General features: G+C 42.2%; 1 protein-coding gene across 1 annotated transcript in view; it reads right to left on the minus strand.

Moving 5' to 3' along the window:
• The window catches only part of AKAP13 (A-kinase anchoring protein 13), a 110,659-nt gene that overhangs the window by 73,948 nt on the left and 16,838 nt on the right, over positions 1-19,873 (minus strand). The window contains exons 3-4 of the mRNA XM_065411485.1: positions 14,780-14,923; positions 4,820-5,181 (exon numbers count right to left, since the gene is read on the minus strand). Of these exons, the coding sequence (XP_065267557.1) occupies positions 4,820-5,181; positions 14,780-14,923 (506 nt within the window). The remainder of the gene's footprint in view (positions 1-4,819; positions 5,182-14,779; positions 14,924-19,873) is intronic.

Below are 19,873 nucleotides of genomic sequence, written 5' to 3' on the forward strand. Positions count from 1 at the left end.
TCCTTGCATGCCACCTTACAAAGTACAGAGCAGTGTGGAGTCTGAGCCGAATGGAGTCCATAGCATTTCATTAAGGATGGGCGTAACAATAACCTGAAGTCTAGTATATTAATGAAGGTAATAAGGATATCAGTAGGTGTGAGCACGCATGAAGATACTGGATTGAGAGCCTCAAGGGGAAGCACAGAGGAAATATCACCATTTCCCCTTTCACTTGCTCTTCTCAGAGGCTATAATATCATAATTAGAGATGCTAAGTACTTCACTGAGGCCTGTGCAGTCTGTGTTGCACTGTAAAGGAAGACACCGTAGAAGGCACATAGAGCACTAATTCCTTGAGGCCGTGCTTGAGAATTTAGGTTTTTGCATGTTACAGCCAGGTGTGAGAGCGCATGCTTCTGTGGAGTTGAGAGTCAAGGTCAACGGCCATGTCAAAGGCTTGTCATGGGCTAACGCTTCACTCTACACAACTAGGAAGAAAACCAGGAGCTGTGTTTACAGCCAAAGATCATGTAGAAAAAAAATTCTCACTGGTGCAACTGAATCAGTTATACCACTAGTGGGAATATTTTGCTAAACCCCTTTACTATAGACAAGGCCTTAGGAAACAACTATCCACAAGAGATCCATGTTCTGTGGCAGTAGCAGAATGAGTGTCATGGCACATGAAGTGAACCAACGTAGCAGGTACTTAGTCTCTCCAGTCAAAACAATGACACAATCATAAGTAAAATTTCAGAGAAGTGGGTACATCAAAGGAATTAATGGGTCTGGGGTGGGGCAGGGAGGACAAGGTCAAAAACAACAACAAAACTCCCCATAAAACCGGGGCCATGGAGAGCGAAGGAAGGATCCTCTACTGCACCTCTAAGAATTCTAACAGTAATAGCAGCAACTATTTTCGTAGGGTCTACATAGTGTTTCTGTAGAACCAGCATTCAGTTTTTTTTTAAAAAAGCTCTTTCCTGAGCTGTAAACATTGCTGCTCACATAAATTAATCATGCTGATGCTTCAACAATAAAATAGGGGTAAGTTTGCCTTATCCTTATTTTATTTATATATAAATAAATATGTATGGGGAGGATAAGAAATCATAAATGTTTGCCAGATAGAAAGGGACAAAAACTGGTTTGAAAATCATGCTTATTTTCCAGCTTTTAAGAGGCAGGGTTAAAAAAAACCCATAAAGTTAAAATTAAAGCAAATCAGCTGCTGCAGGTGTACCAAGTGTATTATGTATCCTCTGTACTATTTTCAAATATGTTCCTACATGCCTATCCTGGAGATCTAGGGATTCTGATACATTTTAAACAATAATTAAGGCAAACAGACAAATAAACAATTACTTGCCCATTTAAATTCAACCTCCAGTCCTAAATATATTATTTTGTTGGATGCTTCCAATCCGCAATTTCCAATATCCTTCAACCCACCCCATCAACTAAAAGCCCTAGAAAGAATGACTTTGCAGCTTGCACTGAAGGTTGTAAAAACCGGGCTGTGTCAGGCTAAGGGTGAGAGCGATGAAATTGGATGCGTGTCTCTGTATAAGACAAATGTTCCAAGAAGTACTGAATCTAAACTGGATTAACTAATATGAGAGTATGAAGTTAGTAGACATTCAAATGCAAAATGGTTAGTCAAGTTAGTTGGCTCTGTACCTTCTCCTATGAATGGGAGGCTTCCTTATACCATCCCCCAGAACTCGCATTGAACTGAAAATGAATCATGGAAAGCGGTCAGAGATGAGAATGGAACAAAATGAACAAATGACAGCTGAAGGGAAAACACCCATTCCTCCCACCCACCCTTCCCCCCAAAAAAACAAACAGCAGAAGGAAGGAATGAAAAGGGGAGTATGAAAACTATAGCACTTAAGGGAGAAATGTGTCTTCTATGAAGTTATCTTTCTCCCTCTATTTCATAGTAAGGCCTTGTTACCGAACAAAGTATAATGGCCACTGACAATGGTTGCATATAAGCAGGTGCCAGTCACGGGTCGGCTGTATGTGTAGACAAGGACAAACTACTCAGTGCCAGTTCAACAGCAGGCATTGTTAGCAACCCTCACTGGCAACAGCTCTATGTGGTAGTGTAGACAAAGTCTAAAGGACCATCAGTGAAAAATCTATTTTTTTCTTTCCTTCAAAAGGGCATTAAAAACATGGCAATTAGTGGCAATCTGAAGGCATGGCAATGCTGAAAACATGGTGCGTGACTGCAGTTCACAGAGACATCCTCGAGCCAGCTATAATCCAGCTAACTTGGACACAGGAGCAGTGACGCATGGTAGCATGATTCCAGTGTGGGCTAGCCCTGGGTTCCAAGTGGCCTTGTACAGTCCACCATGAACCCTGTACTGCTCCAGTACCTGTACCTGAGCCGAATAACTAGGTACGTTAGCTGAGTATGTCTATATGAGCTGCAATCCACCCCATGTGAGATGTATAAAACTCAGTATGAACTCTAAGAATTACCAAGGATAAGCATGCTCCATTGGAGCCTTATAAGTATTCTTCATGAGATTTATAAAGGAAAAAAATGGTTTAAAAACCATATTTAAAAGATATTTAAGACGCTCAACAGGTTTTGTCTTTTTCTTCTTTTTAATAAAAAGATTATGCTCCACTAATGTTTTTACCATAGAAATATAGAGAATATCAAATCTGTTATTCCCTGCTTTTGCTAGAGGACCTATGGGGGAGGGTAGAGTCTCACATGGGCAGCTCTCTCAGGGCCTGGTCCAGCTTTCATTGTAGTCAATGGAAAGACTACCTTTGACTTGAATGGAATTGGATCAGGCCCTCAGCCCTTAACTGAAGGGATGGAGGAGTTAAATCCCAACAAAAATATTCTAGTTAAATAGTTATTAGCAAAAAACAATCAACCAAATAGAGATTTGGGTTTGAATAAAACTTAATTTCCAGGCCTTTATGCATCATAAATAAGCAAAAAGGTGCAAAACCCCAACTGGTTTTGCCTTTGCAAATCACCTTTCAGCCAGATGTACACCCTTGTCTATTGGTGGCTGTGTATGTGAAAATATGAAAATAATTTCTCTGTTTCTTTACTTAAAAAAGAATATATCATTTACAGTAGGAATATTTTCCCATGTCACAAACATCCAACCTGTGCCATCCAACCTCTGATTCAGAAGTTTTTAACTCCATCTGCTTAGCATTAGCTGTAATTGCCAAATATGCAGAGTTTATTACCCTTAGAAATCCTTACATAATAAGTTCAGTACATAAAAAATAAATCTTTCTAAATTAATTTATGAGCTTATAGACTCAGTCTGTCATAAACTGGCTTTGATCTCTGAAGTTGCCTCTCTTGCGGTTTTAAAATATTGGTGTGATTTTATTTATTTGTGTGTCATCCCGGGACCTGGAAAGAAGTCCAGAAAGGGGTGACAAAGTCATGTAACAAAACAAACAATGCATATTACTTTCCGAGTACCGAATGGTTTCTCAAGTTTAGCTTTAGAGGAAATAAAACTTATAATTTAAGGATCTATAATTTCTCTTCAGTGCATGAAAATAACATCTAGAAATGTCAAGGGGATTTATGCACATGCATTAAAGGGTGACTAGTATCTCTAAATCAGGGTCACCAAACTCTGCCCTCTGGCAATTGAACAGGAACCAAAGGACAACTATTGGTTTTAATGTAATGCAGACAACTCTGGCCATGTTATTTGTTAATACAGAGCTGTGACCCATGAGAACAACTCCTCCCAGCAGTCAACTGGATGGGTTCCAATTTGACTCCTGATGGACCTGCAGTCTTCAACAAGCCACACATCCATATTGCAGATGAGAGTGGTATACAATATATGTGACTTAGGGAACAAACTTTGACCACCCTGGCTCTAAAGGGATGTTGGTCCTATTTAAATCAATGGCCAAACTCACTTGGTTTCAACAGGACCAGGATCTTAAATGACTATGTAAAACTAGAGTAACTTTTGTGCGGTGCAAATGAAGAAAGGCTGATGTGCGTAAGAACATGCTGGGTACAAAGGGAGTCAGAGAACTTGATAGTTACTCAGAATGCAGAGGGCTTACTCCTAATCAGTTACTTTATGGGTGGAATTTTTCTGCAACTGGAGATCAAGGGAAGAGTGGTTCTGGAAAACAACATTATTTCTTTTCACAGTAGTTGATGTAAAGAGGTACATGGCAAGCCTTGCCTTTGTGGTGTTCCCTAGTCTTTTCTGAAAGGAGAGAGAGCAGAGGGGGAAACTGGAAGAACATCCTAGGCATAGGGTGTATAGGGTCTGTCCACTTCATTCAATACTGCAATTCTATCAGGAGTCAAATTGGAACCCATCCACCCCAGTCCCAAGACTAAAGGCTTATATTTTTCCATTACAGCCTTACAGCCCACACAACACCTTAATGTGAGAATGCTACTGATTTATAGTGGCTGTGTTTATTCTGTGGTCACCTAGATTTAACTCAGATAACCTTTCCTTTAGCAAAACCCTCTGCATAGGAACAGGTGGTGATAATTTACATTAAGGACTGGTCCAAGGTGTTTCCATTCACTTCAATGGGCTTTAGATAAGGACCTAAGTCCTCTGAAAAGCTAAAATATATTGTACTATAAAGTACTTTTAGTTCAACATGTAATTAAAACCAGGAAGATTAGTTTGTTTGTTTTTGTAGTAAGTGGTTCTCTCTCTTTCTCTCCTCAGAGTTCATGGAATGACCTCACTTTTCCGTGTTTTTGCACATCCTTCAAATGCCAATCGCAAAGCCCACATGCCTGTGCTTATGTGCGTGTAAACAGCTTTAAACAGCCTTTTTCACTCACCTCCTGTGATTGATTTCTGCCTCATTGGCAGCATTCTTCCCCGGCCCCCAGCTGTGCCGTCGGAATGGTGACAGTGGTCGCATGGAATTTCTTAAGACAGAGGAGTGGGTAGGCACTTCTGTAATACTGTCCATCTCTTCTTCCATCTCGCCCGAGCCACCAAGTTCACTCTCCCGTCCCCCTGCGGCTCCCATGTCAATGCCGTTTCCATCCAGAGTGTGCCTCTCCTTAGGCCTGTTGAGGTTTAGAGCATGTGGAAGGGATATGTCACTCCCAAGAGAGGAATTCCTCTCCAAAGAGACTGTGTCGTCTGCCGATGAGCTGGAACTGGTGACATCGCAAGCAGACTGTTCCTCTTCAGGCTGTTACAGCAAAAGTAAAAACATGAACCTTAGCTAAGAGAGATCTCAACTGACAGCCCTGGCCAGAGCCAGTCATCACAAAAGCTAGGCCCGTTCCTTCTTATTTGCGCAAGTCACCCTCTACAACTTTGCTCCCTTGTCTTATCCTACCCAATAACTCATCCTGCTACTGTAAAGTTGGGCTCCCTACTCAGTTCTGCCAACGCAATCCAATCCTGACACTACAGCACTTCCTGCTATTCTATTAACATCCTTCTCACAGTTCTGTCAATGCACCGTAACCCTATAATGTAGCTTCTCCTGCATTTCCAGTCCTAAAGCCTTTTGCCAGGCAAAAATTTGTAAGCCTGCCAAATACTTATGTCGTTTAAATGATGGGCACAGATGATTGCTAGGTCATATGACTTCAGTCCGCAAACTCAGTCCTCTTTGTGTGAGCTGAACCAGATTTGTAGCTTCCAGTCATTACAGCAAAAAGGCTAACACACTGTTCCACTGCACCATACAGCACAAACTGAACATTAGTCAGTAGCATAAAACAAACACACACAAAATGATTAGTCCCCTCCCCCACCACCTTCCATTTATCAAAAAGTTAATGTCAGGAGTTTCAGCATTTGTCAAATCCAACTATAATTGAAAAATACTATTCCACAGGATTGGCCACCTTGTGGGACGGGTCTTTATTCAGACTGTAATCTTGGGTTTAGTTTGCTCCAAAAGCAGTAAGTGGAACCCCAGCTAGCTCTATTCGGCTATCGGCCACATTCTGACAATACATCCTAACGCGAGTCTATGATTATCCTGTGTTCCTGATGGCTAGTATAAAAAACACAAGCATGTTGATGACATCACTTTCAGACTCAAGGCCAATGTGGGAAGTTTCAATGTATATTCCTGCAGAGTCCTGCACTGTATCATTTAAAATAATAATATTCCGAATGATCCATCCAGTTGTATATAATGGACTATTCACCAAAGCCACAGTGGCTAACTGTCTTCAACTATCAGAGGGGTAGCCGTGTTAGTCTGGATCTGTAAAAAGCGACAAAGAGTCCTGTGGCACCTTATAGACTGACGAAGTGGGTATTCACCCACAAAAACTTATACTCCAATACGTCTGTTAGTCTATAAGGTGCCACAGGACGCTTTGTCGCTGTCTTCAACTAGCAGGCTCACTGATACTCAACAGGAACTGAGCATTCGGGGAGCTGCAGTCCGTCAAATCTCATTTGCAAAAAGATAACAGAATACCAAATTCAATTGTCAGACGAGAGATGTGCCTTTACAAATGCAACAGACAACAGTAATGAACGTGAACACAAATGCTGTTACCACATTCCCACTATGGGGCACCTCAAAGTCCAACATCGTGGGCTCTTTAAAAATCAGTCAATTAGACCACTCCAGAGTCTGCACGTTTCTGTTCTGCGTTTGTACTAGAACAAAAATATCACCTAAAAGCTCCTATGGCAATTAAAAAGGGAGTATGAGGTGTTTGAAAACAGTCGTTGGTAAAATACTTCATAATTTAAAGAGAAACCTTACTGCCAAATTTGGTGGGCATTAGCCCTGCTTCTCATATCAGTTTAATAAGTACAAGATACATTTTTTCCCACAATCACATCCATCAAAAATCAATATCCACAGAGTAGACTGCATGAGTAATACTTTCCCCCCTCATTGTAAGTATATATTTTTGGTTGAAATAATTCAATGATCTGTGTGTCATGATAAGGAATATCGGCCATGAAAGATAATTTTTCTGTAAATATATTCCAGTGACAAAATTAGTGTTAGAAAAAAGTATATTACAGTATATTTTTTAAATGAGGTTTGGGGTAAAACAAAACAAAAACATAAGAAAACTGGAGAAGCAGCCTTATAAAGTTACAGATTTTTTTTTTTTTTTTTACATCATTGATGATAGCTTGGCATTTGCATGTCATGATGACAGTTTATTGAACTGCCTAAATCCAGACAAATTACTTAGTAGTCATGATGAGAACAATACTTTATTAGAGAAGGAAATAGTTTGTTTCTCTTTTCCAGGTCACAGGAAGCTGTTGTCATAATTAAGACAGAGTCCCTGAAGGGCAGGAAGATTGCATCCTGGCTGACCACCAGAAGGGTGCAGTTAGTTAAAGGACATTAATCCTGGATGCAAATGGAATGGATGTAGTGCAAAATTGCCAAATTACTGTGTTTTGCTGCCTAACTCCAAAACAGGCAAAGGGATTTTTATTTTCCAAATGGAAATAATTTACTAAAAAAAAAAAATCCCTATTTAAAAAAAAAAAATCAGAATTACTTTCCCTCATAGATGCGCTTGCTTGTTTCTTAAATTACAGCTGGATAGAATCAAAATATAATTTAAAAATTATAATTATAATTATACTTATACATTTGGTTCATTTATGGTTTTGCCTTCATCTTTTGGACTGGTTTAGTAAAAAAAAAAAAAAAAAACAAGGTTCGAGTTGCTCGAGCCTCCAGTGTACAGTCATGACTCTAATATCCCTCCTGTTCTTCAGAAAAAGTTCTCCTAAATAACAATGATTTCTTATTTTAAAAAAGACACTCCCTTCCTGTAAGACAAAGCATTTTAAAGAGTCAAGACTAACAGGGACACAGTGTGGCCTAGTGGATACAGCACCAGAGTGGGACACAGGAAACTTGGATTCTATTCCCAGCTCTGCCAATGGGTGATCTTGAACAAGACACTTCACCTCCCTGAGTCTCAGTTTCTCCATCTGTAAATGATACTGACCCTCCTCTGTAAAATGTTTTGAAATTTATAAATGAAAAATGCTGTATCGGAATTATTATTATCATAATGCTCAAGGACTCTGGGCTGCACATACTGATCTGCAATTGCAGAATTGCTCTTGAGCACTGAATTATACACACTAGTTTTTATTTCAGGATTCCCAATCAATGTAAAAGGGCATCTCTGATTCACAATGAAAGTGTAGCTTGGCACCTGTACTTTTCAATCAAATATTATAATGGAGATTTATTAACTTAAGTAAATAAGATGTTAAATCTCCCAGGAAATATTGCATATTTCAGGCTATGGCTAGCTAGACCCATCATGTCTGCTCTCCCTAATTTGCATAGCTAATTAGAAAACCATTAAAAGCTGCATTAGGAATAACAATGATAACTTAAAAACAAAAATGGTGCAGCACAGGAGATTGTATCTGTAGATGGGAATCATCATGTTGGAAAAACCTGTACAAGATTTCAAAACCTGGAATGCAGAAAATGTCCCTCCACTCCATTAACAAAACATCCTCTTTTAGCCCCACTTATCAGTTGCATGTAAATTCCCTAGATAATGATGCAAATTACAGAAAGCAAAACCCACAACACAAGACTGGAACCTCTCAATATCACAAGGTCTGATAGTCATAAGCTATTCATCACCACCACTACACAGAGATTTTTTTTTTTTAATTTAGCAATTTGCCATCACAGTAGATTAAAAAAAAAAAATCTGTGTTAATGGAACTTGTAAACTGTGCTGGCAGGTCCACAGATCACAACTGCTTACTATTCCTTCCAGCTAATGAATTTAGGTACTCAATTCTAACCCTTCTGATGACCCAGTGTTGGGGGTGATTACTAAACTAGGTATGACCATGGCTCCCAGGTGTTAGCTAATTAAAAAAACAACCGAAACCCCACATCATCATACGCTAGCTCCTGGGAACTTTAAGGAAGGCAGATTAATTAATGTGATGGGAATTTTAAAACCACAGAATGTCACATGGTCTTAATATGTGCCAAAAAGTGGGAGGGTCTTAACATTAAAATTAGAAACAAACAGTTTCCTTTGCTTCTTTTATGCTGTTGTTCAGGGGAGTGTGGAAACTTCTGGGGAAAAGAAAGATCATAGATGAAGGTAAAAAAATTAGTGAGATGGGGCCATCACCCATGAGGAAGTCTTTGGGAGAATCCTAAAACATATTAGCATTTTGGGAAGTGAAGGCCAAGCTGTCCACTCATGAAAATGATCATTGTATCTCTCTATATATCACCGACTCTCTATCTACTGCCCGACTATGTGCAAGATTGAAAGCTTTAGGAAATACTCCATAGGATTTCTCTTCCTTTTCCAGCTGTAGGCAGTGTACCACAGCTTAAATTGTAAGACTGCTCGGTGGCTCAAAAAGATAAGGAATACAGTCTCCGGTGTGACCTCTGGCTCACAGAGGTAATCTCTTTAATAATATCTGCAAGGGCAGGTTCACAAGCTGCATGGTGACTTTAAGTGTCAATGGGAGCTTAAAAGCTAAGATGAGCAAGCAATATAAGTTATGCCCCAGGAAGATAGAGTTACACAGACGACAGGAAATAACCTTAGACAGCATTAATCATTCACAGAAGAGAATGTTGCAATATCTGCCTACTGCACAGATAGCTCTCTAGAGAAGGAGGAGGAGGATGACTAGGCTATGGGAATAAACACTGGAATAGAGCCTGACATTTTGCTGGAGTCTTAGGGCTCATTGTGTAAATGACTCTCAGATGCCAGCAACTGCAAAGAATCTGAAGAAACAAGTCGTGCTTTGATGATAGGGCCTCTAACTGAGGAGCTCTTGTTTCTTTGGCACGTGATGCTCAACCCTGCATGTGCCAATCAGAACAATATGGGAGATGGGTAAAACACATAGTAATGAGAACATATATATATATATACACACACACACACACCTATAGTAAGATGCAGTCCCAGGCATCTCGCAGAGATTGACTGCTCAGAGGACCTCAAGCCTCTGGAGCCCCTGAACAGAAGCAGGGCTTAAAATGGATGAAATGTTAACAATCTTGTGTAGGCTACAAGAATTTCTGATATTCACAAGCGGCTCCGTATAGCCATGGGACTGCTCTGCCTACAGTTTCCTGACTATATTAAACAACTAATATTGGATTTCCAGCCAGTGCTATCTTTCACTTCACTGAGTATTTGTATAGTAACTCTTGCTATGAAGAATGGATGTTTCATACAGCAAACAGCTGCTGCAGCAAGAGGTTCAAGTGTAACTCCATCCAAAGGAGAAACAGGAACTTTACAATAATAATAATAATAAGGAATGGTCAAAATCAAAGTGCTCGAGGTTTTGAGACCCTCACATGCTTTTTGGTTTGTTTGGGTTTTTTGTTGTTGTTCACACAAGTAGTTTACAAACTTTTTTCTTCCACAGGTGAAATCTATTTCTCTTCCCCCCACTCCACCGCAATTCAATTAAAACAATATTGACCTGGAAAAAGGGAAGCCTGTGCTAGTTACTAGGGACAGAACTGCCTCACTACCTCTAAGAAAGACAGGCTATAAGATGTCCTACAGTATATGCTGTGCTTGATCACTAGGATTTCTCTCTCTTTACTCCTTTTTGAAATTAACTCTATTTGTTTTTCAGTCTCTCCACTTTCCACTCGATTTTTCACTCTATTTTTTTTTTAATCCCTGCTCCTTTTCCACAGTATTTCCTATACATTTAACAACACAGACCCTGATACGTAAGAACTGGTGTGCACATCACAGAATGTCTAGCCCGACCTGCCTGTATTTTGATAGTCTCTCTCCCCTGCACAAATTAGTCTTCGATTCCTAAACCAGAACTCATCAACATTTGGGACTCAAATTGGGAGAGTGGTCTAGATATACTTAATGAATTTAACTCCTTGCTGTTCATGTACAAACCTGACAAGAAGCAGGGCAGTGAGCAGATTCTGATTTTTATAACATTTGTAATTCAGAATCATTTGCTGAATGGGTTACATGAACATTACGGGTCGTTCATAAACTATTTGCTGTGACTACCACTCATGATTTGCTATGAATAGCTCTCTATTTATGCTGTGTCTTTGGTCACCTAAGTTACATGATCTTGGCAGTGCTCCAGAGCTGGACGACTCCCAAACCCACGAACCCTTTAAGATGGCCATTCAAACATCAATACTTGTGTAAATGCATATTTTCACCATCATTTCTCTGAAATATGTCAATATTCACAGCACTTTCCATTTTGAAAACTTTTTTATGGACAAAACGTGCTGGTACTAACGTTTGTGAAAAGTGAGCAAAAAGGGCCACAAATGCCATCTGATTGACGTCAGTACTCATTTGAATGAATGTTCAAAAACACTTTCTTTTTAAAACTGATTTTTCCCATCTCTTATTGGGACCCTGGGAAAAAAAGATAAATGAAAACCAGAAAGAGCTACTGAAAGCTTGATAGTATTGATGAAAGCTTCTGGTATTTATAAATATACAATGGATGGAGGCACAAATGTAGTAAAGAGGTGCCAAACATATAGGAAGGAGAGAGACAGGGAAAAGGGAACCCTTCTGTTTAGATTTGGAGGGTTAGCAAAGGGGAGACAAAAGTGCTTGTAAGGCAGAGGTCAACTAAGTCATTTCAGCTTTGAATAAGCTTTCAAACTACATTGCTAAATCTTTTCAGTTTTACCCATCTCTAGATGTAATCCACCGCATAGTGGGAAAGACTCAGAACACTGATTTGATAAGAGCTTTCCATTCTGCAAATGAAAATTTCCTCAGTACTTGCCCTGTCACTGTAATGGAGCCATTAAAGAATCATATACCCTACTTGCACACTTCCCTCGGCCCCACACCTTGACGTTTCTTTCCCCTGTGACACTCCTGCCATTTTGGATTACTATGTCATTTTGAACCTCCATTTTTGTGGTTATATTTTGGGAAACACACCTTATAACGTGGGGGGAAATGTAAAACATTTTGCCATTATTTACTTTAACTCCCCATCGCCACTTCCACAAACACCATTATTAAGATCAGACTCAGAGAATGAGCAATGCTGAACTCTGTAACTCATGCAACTCCCTGAATGAGATAACTGGAGACAATGCTCTGCTCTGCCTGAAGGAAAGCCCTGTATAGAGGCAAGTCCCCCTCCCCCATTTCGTGAGTGAGATGGGAAAGGGCGAGGCTGGTGAGCTCCACGCCCTGCCACATTCACTAAGGGTGACTTTCCAGTGCATTTACAGCACATGAGATCACTTAGTCCAGGCTGTGGTCTTTCCCATCGTGCTGGAAAACGTTCGCCATCATCTGACTTGATTTAACCAAAGAGAAACCTCAGCCTAGATCAATCCACACAAGCGGTCCATTTCCTGGACACTACTGTGCTAATAAGCGATGGTCACATAAATACCACCCTATACCGGAAACCTACTGACCGCTACACTTACCTACATGCCTCTAAGCTTCCATCCAGGACACACCACACGATCCATTGTCTACAGCCAAGCTCTAAGATATAACCGCATTTGCTCCAATCCCTCAGATAGAGACAAGCACCTACAAGATCTCTATCAAGCATTCTTAAAACTACAATACCCACCTGCTGAAGTGAAAAAACAGATTGACAGAGCCAGACGAGTACCCAGAAGTCACCTCCTACAAGACAGGGCCAACAAAGAAAATAACAGAACACCACTAGCTGTCACCTTCAGCCCCCAACTAAAACCTCTCCAGCGCATCATCAGAGATCTACAACCTATCCTGAAAGATGATCCTTTACTCTCACAGATCTTGGGAGACAGACCTGTCCTCGCTTACAGACAACCCCCCAACCTAAAGCAAATACTCACCAGCAACCACACATCACTGAACAAAAACACTGACCCAGGAACCTATCCTTGTAACAAAGCCCGATGCCAACTCTGTCCACATATCTATTCAAGTGACATCATCATAGGGCCTAATCACATCAGCCATACCATCAGGGGCTCGTTCACCTGCACATCTACCAATGTGATATATGCCATCATGTGCCAGCAATGCCCCTCTGCTATGTACATTGGCCAAACCGGACAGTCTCTACGCAAAAGAATTAATGGACACAAATCTGACATCAGGAATCATAATACTCAAAAACCAGTGGGAGAACACTTTAACCTGTCTGGCCATTCTATGACAGACCTGCGGGTGGCTATCTTAAAACAGAAAAACTTCAAAAACAGACTCCAATGAGAGACTGCTGAGCTGGAATTGATATGCAAACTAGACACAATCAACACAGGATTAAATAAAGACTGGGAATGGCTGAGCCATTACAAACATTGAATCTATCTCCCCTTGTAAGTATTTTCACACTTGCTTCTTATCAAACTGTCTGTACTGAGCCATCTTGATTATCACTTCAAAAGTTTTTTTTCTCTTACTTAATTGGCCTCTCAGAGTTGGTATGACAACTCCCACCTGTTCATGCTCTCTGTATGTGTGTGTATATATATCTCCTCAATATATGTTTCACTCTATATGCATCCGAAGAAGTGGGTTGTAGCCCACGAAAGCTTATGCTCTAATAAATTTGTTAGTCTCTAAGGTGCCACAAGTATTCCTGTTCTTTTTGCGGATACAGACTAACACGGCTGCTACTCTGAAACCTGTCAATTTGTTAAATGCATTTCTCTGGAAGTTTGCATGAAAATCGCCCCGACTTCCAGTTGCTCAAGATAGGAAACACATGTCTGAGCAGAAGGTAAGCATGGGATGGCTACAGATGATAAATAATAATCTGTGCAGAATTCTAAGCTTCACCATATACACACAGAGCTTGTGCCAAGGTTTCTGTGACGGTTGTTCACAGGAGTCTAGTGAGCCTTCTCATTCTGGAGCATTTTTTCCAGAGGTGCCCTTTCAGCCACCTGCTATGCTTATCCTTTCACCAGGTAGAGTGGGTGAAGGCAAGCAGCTTAACATTATAAATTGGTCAGCTGGAAGTATTTGAGGGTGGGTGGTTTCTGCTTCTCAAGTTATACCAGGCTGTCCTGGTCCAGGAAGCAGTAGACCCAAGGCAACTTCTGAAACAAAGCAACTCTCATTTAAGAGTCTGATCTTGTATCTTGGTTTTCACCCTCCTCCTCCTCCTCAGGCCAATGATGACTCTCAGGACTTTTAGGCCCCTTAGGAAACTGGAAGCACTGTCACTAAAAACACCCAACAACTAGAGCTATTACTATCACTTATATTGCTATTGCCTGGCAATGGAACCATGCCACTCTGCACTGTTCAATTGGCCCTAAGTATCTGGAGTGAGTGTTTTCTTCCTTTTAACATACTCTCACTGAAGTGATGGAATCACACTGGTTCTCCAACAAACCGTAGTATACAGTGCAGAGGAGGCCAATGGAAAGTTCAGTGCTTTGCAGGAGGTCTCTGTTTGTAGGAGAAAAATTTAACGTTTGTAACACTGGATTTCATAGCCTCTGTGCAACCCTTATTAGAGACCTTGAAAGAAAGTGTACTTTTTCAACTCTTCCGATTGCGTTTGATCTATCTGCAGAAAGTTAAAATCAAATTATCCCCTTTAATGAACCCTGCTGGAAATCAATAAAACTTTGTGCAAAACCACAGCAAACATGTCCCTCTTGATCATCATTGTAGCTGTACACAAGGGGCCTGGTCCTTCCTATCTCTTCATCTATTTCCAGTTACCTAATCACTAGTCGTTATATAGGCAGAACTCCCACAAAATCAATGGGAGTTTTGCCTGGGGAGGGTCGTTAGGATCAGTAAGCTGGCCTTCTGAGACAGCCCTACCTTTCCAAAGACGATGTCATCCATCCCATCGCCAGGCAAGGGGAAGAGTTCAGACTCGCTTCCAGTTTCTCTTTTCAGGACACCCTGCGATGAGGCACAGTCTCCACTCAGCCCATCTTCCAGAAAATTTTCACATTCTGGGGAAACAAACAACAAAACACCAGAATGAGTTACAACCTGGCCTTTTCTTTTGCAGTCACATGCATCCACCTCTCATTTTTGCTGCATGAGGTACAAAAACAAATTCAATAAAATCACTAGAGAGGGCATCACACCTGCAATTGGTTGTGGACAGCAGCACTGGTCATGTCAGCTAATTGCTATTGACTTATTTACACAGGCCACAAGTGTGCAACCCACTTTACAAACAAGTGTTTGTGTCACACTCTGCATGAACCTCCCAGAAAGTCAGAGCAGGTTTTTAACATTTTATTCAACGGTTCAGAACTCCTTCTTTAGCACTTCTCAGAGCATGTCTACACAGTATGTGGGAGGGTGATTTCCGGCACAGGTAGACATACATGTGCTAGCTCTGCTTGAGCTAGTGCACTAAAATTAGCTGTGTGGCCACAGCGTCACAGGCAGCAGCTTGGGCTAGCTGCACAAGTACAATCCTGTCCGAACCCCTGGGTACATACTCGGGTGGCTAGCCCAAGCCGCCGCTTGTGACGCTGTGGTCACACTGCTATTCTTAGCAAGCAGAGCTACTGCATGTATGTTTATCCAAGCTGGGAATCACCCTCCCAGCTGCTGTGTAGATATAACTTACGTGGCATAAGTGTGGCTGTGTAAAATTAGAGTGACCAGATAGCAACTGTGAAAAAACAGGACAGGAAGTGAGGGGTAATAGGTGCCTATGTAAGAAAAGTCCCAAGAAACGGGACTGTCCCTTTAAAAACAGGACATCTGGTCACCCTATGTAAAATAGACATGCCATGTAAAACATATATATTCTTACCTGTAGTATACGCTGCCAGTACATATACAATATACATTTGGGGACCAATTGAACTCAATAAGGGGCTTGCCATTGACTTAAATGAGAGCAGAATTAAGCCCATAATCAGTAGGCGTAAAGCAGTGTTTCTCAAACTGGGGCTACCGCTTGTGTAGGGAAAGCCCCTGGCGGGCCGGGCCGGTTTGTTTATCTGCTCCGTCTGCAGGTCCGGCCGATCGCGGCTCCCAATGGCCGCAGTTCGCCGTTCCAGGCCAATGGGAGCTGCTGGAAGCGATGGCCAGTACGACCCTCGGCCCGCGCCGCTTCCAGCAGTTCCCATTGGCCTGGAGCAGCGAACCGCTGCCAGTGGGAGCCGCGATCGGCCGGACCTGCGGACGGAGCAGGTAAACAAACCGGCCCGGCCCGCCAGGGGCTTTCCCTACACAAGCGGTGGCCCCAGTTTGAGAAACACTGGCGTAAAGCATATGTAAGTGAAACGTGTGCTCCTCTTTCTCAATATCAGAGAAAGTCAATTCCATTTAATTCTTTAAAGCCAAGGTTAGGATTTCTTTAGTGCTTAGCAGGAGAATTTCCCACATCTCCTACCAGGGGGGAAAGATTTCACTTTGTTTTGGAGAAAGGTATGCTCTCTTAACAAATTAAGTTATTCAGAATTCATACGTTTTTTAAATTTTGTACTTGCACCTGGAACTTTGATCGTTAGAGACATTTTATAAATTAAAAATAAATCCATTTCAACCTAATGCATGTTTTCATAAATTGCCTCTACCTTTCATTATCCTGGTGCTGAGCACAGAATGAACACTTAGAGTACAGCTGGTCTGAAAGGGATTATCTCCTCTACATCATTTTTTTAAAAACTAACAAACTTTAGTTTTTGTTGATATTTCAGTTCAAAATGTCAACATTTCATAGAAAAACCCCAAACCTGAAAATCAAAATCTCTTCAGCCTTTGGCAATCAAAAAATGTTTAGCCAAAAACTGTAAAACGATTTAGTTTCTATTTTTTTAATGAAAAAAACTGAAAATAGTTGAGAAAAGCAAGCACTTTCTATGAACATTTTCGTTTCAGCAAAAAACCAATTTTCCATCAAAATATTTTTAACTAAATATCTTCATCCTGGCCTAACCTAGGCAGACAAACACATTTTGATGGTATCTGCTTGAATGAAACGTTTATTCACTTTTAAATTACATCTATTGTGCTCAACCCTCAGCTGTGTCATACGTACACTCTGCATAGCTGAAGTGGGTTTGGGGTGAGGAGAGTAGCCATAAGCCACCTTTGTCTCTATCTGAAACAGGCCCCCTCTCCCCCATGGCAGCTCTACTTCAACTGTAAGCCTCTTGGGGGGCGGACCATCTATTGCTCCTGTGTTTGTACAGCCCCTAGCACAACAGGGTCCTGTACCATAAGTAGGTGTCCTAGCTACTACGGTAATACAAATAATATTACGCCAGCTGTAGCCAGCCTCTGCACAAAACTCAGCCCAAGGGATAAGGACTGTCAGGTTGCACCGCAAAGGTCTCCCACGAACCCATGGTCAGATGGTCCTAATTAAAAATTCAACTCTAGCTAAATAGTACATGTAAACTCAGTACTTCTCAGCTGAGAAGTTCACTCGGTGAGTATGTGACAGGAGAAGAGACGCCAAAATGAAGGCTGGCTACACTGTATAGTCTACTGAGTCACTGAGAGATGACTATGTTGTGGTAGTGACATGCTTGGCCTTTGGTGGTGGTGGGGAGAGAGCGCTAAACAGCCAACCATCCACCCCTGGCACCAGCACTGAGCCATTACATCCAGGAACAGCATGGTTCCACCTATTTCCATCTGTGTCCCTTGGCTAGTGGGAAATGGAGACAGCTTGATAGTTGTGCAAAAGAAGAATAGTGGAAAGTTCAAAGAGAATGAAAAAAATGCTCTTTTGAAAGCACTCAGATACAACGAATGCTTCCCTAGAAAACTGCTTTCCACTAGTGGAGATAAAGATGTTCCCTGTGGTACTGTAATTACGCTCAAGAAAGAAAATAAGACTGGAAACACCAATATTCCAGAGATGAGTTTCCAAACCACAGAGAATAGGAAAAGTACTTCTTGTACTAGGTGTGGCTGTTCCCCATTCCTTCTCCCCTTTCAGTAACCCGGAAAATTTGAACCTCTTTTCCACAACTTTGGGGAGGGGAGGGGGGGAAAGAGAGAAAAGGAAAAAAGAGAAGCTGTAACAGACTGTGAGCCAACATCCCGGACAATCCAGCTGGCAGTTTAACAGAGCATGTCCACATTCCAGACGGAAAAACAAACAGGCTCAGCGACGTTCTGATGGAAAATTCACAGGGAAGCTCCAGATTCGCCAATGGACGGATACCTCGCCCAGAAAATAAATCAGAACAGGCATTAAACAGGATTGCAGGGCCAACAGAGGGGCATGAGAGGGTGGAAGAGGAAGGAGTTTCTTTCTTTCAAGAAACAATGTGGGGAGGAGAAACCTGACACATACCTCATCCCAGCTGTGCTGAGAACTTTCCAAATCCAAAGGCTGTTTGGAATAATTCTCTCCCCTTTTCAGGGGCACTTTATTTATTGATTTTTTTTAAACTGTACACATGTTGCACAATTTGGGACTCCACATTCTTACACCATGATCTGATAAGCCCTGGTGACGACACTGTGACAATGCCTTAACAGAACTAGACAGATGACTCTCATCACATATACGTCATGTATTTACTGTGCACACATGATTTATAGTTTAACTCTGCTCATTCATGTGTGTGTGTCTCTCTCCATGGCGATGCATATGAAAATAAAATGACACTGGGTGCATTTTTATGTGCATCATATGGAGACAAATACAAATCAAACTAAAAACCCATGGGAAGGAAAACTCCAAGCAGTTCACTGCACGGAATTACCACAGCATCATCCCCTCAAAGTGGGGGAGAGGTAAAGGAGGGAGAAGGCATAGCTTTCTAACGGAATGCTTGCATTGAGATCCATGGGAAAACCATAGCTCTCAATGTATTCAAGCAACCTATATGTTTTTTATAAGAATTAATATTAAATGAGAACCTTTCTATAAGTGGTTGTTTTTAATGATCCTATAAAATTTAAGTGAGCTCCAGCTCTACTATCAAATTTGATAGGATTCAATTCCATACTGTACTCTTGGGGGAATTCTACGACACTGCAAATGTGCAGAATTTATGTGCCCCGCAGATTTCTTTGCTTCCCCGCAGAAAAATGACTTTTGGATGGGGAAGCAAAGGGAAGCCACAAAAGCGGTCATGCAACCCACCCCAGCAGCATGTTTCGGGTGCCCAGGGCAGCCGGCAGAGAGGTAAATCACTGTGGTGCTGGGGGCGGACTGGGGAAGACATGGCTGGTGGCTCCTACCCTGTGCCGAGCTCAGCTGCTAGTCCCGTCTGTGCTGGGGAGGACAGGACTTTCTCTTCCCTTGCACAGAATCCGGGGCCACATCAGACCCACCCCCAGATTTCTCCCCCAGCTGTAGGAAACTCTGCAAACTCTGCCCCTGCCCCACGCTTCCTGCACCCATCGCTCCTCAGCTGCAGGGGGAAGGATCACTATACAGGGAGCTGCTCCTGCATCTGCCCAACTCCTGTGCATCCAGACGCCCTCATACCCAGAACCCCCCCCAATGAGCTCCACTCCCCCTGCACCTGGACAACCCTAACGAGCCACCCACACCTGAATCCGCACCCTACCAAGCCCCAACCAGCTGCACCTGGAGCCCCACCCCACTGAGTCCCACTCCCCCCAGCATCTGGATCCCCCCAAGATCTCCCCCCACCTGGACCCCCCTGCCGAGCTCTATCCCCCCTACACCCAGCCCCCCCACCTGAGCCCCAGCCATCTTCACCTGGACCCCCCTGCAGTGTCCCATTACTGTTGCACCTAGAACCCCCCCAACAAGTCCCTGTACATCCAGATCCCCCCCACACCTGGATTCCACACTGAGCTGCCCACACCCAGATTGCCCCACACAGAACCCTCTCAACCCACACCTGTCCCCCCCACTAAGCCCCTCCACACTTGGATCCTGCCTTGCTGAGCCTGCCTGCCCACACCTGATATGGAGGGGCAGGGCCGGGGGGCGTTTCTGGGGCAGGC

Source organism: Emys orbicularis, chromosome 10 (genome assembly GCF_028017835.1).
Source record: "Emys orbicularis isolate rEmyOrb1 chromosome 10, rEmyOrb1.hap1, whole genome shotgun sequence".
NCBI classification, from domain to species: Eukaryota; Metazoa; Chordata; order Testudines; family Emydidae; genus Emys; species Emys orbicularis.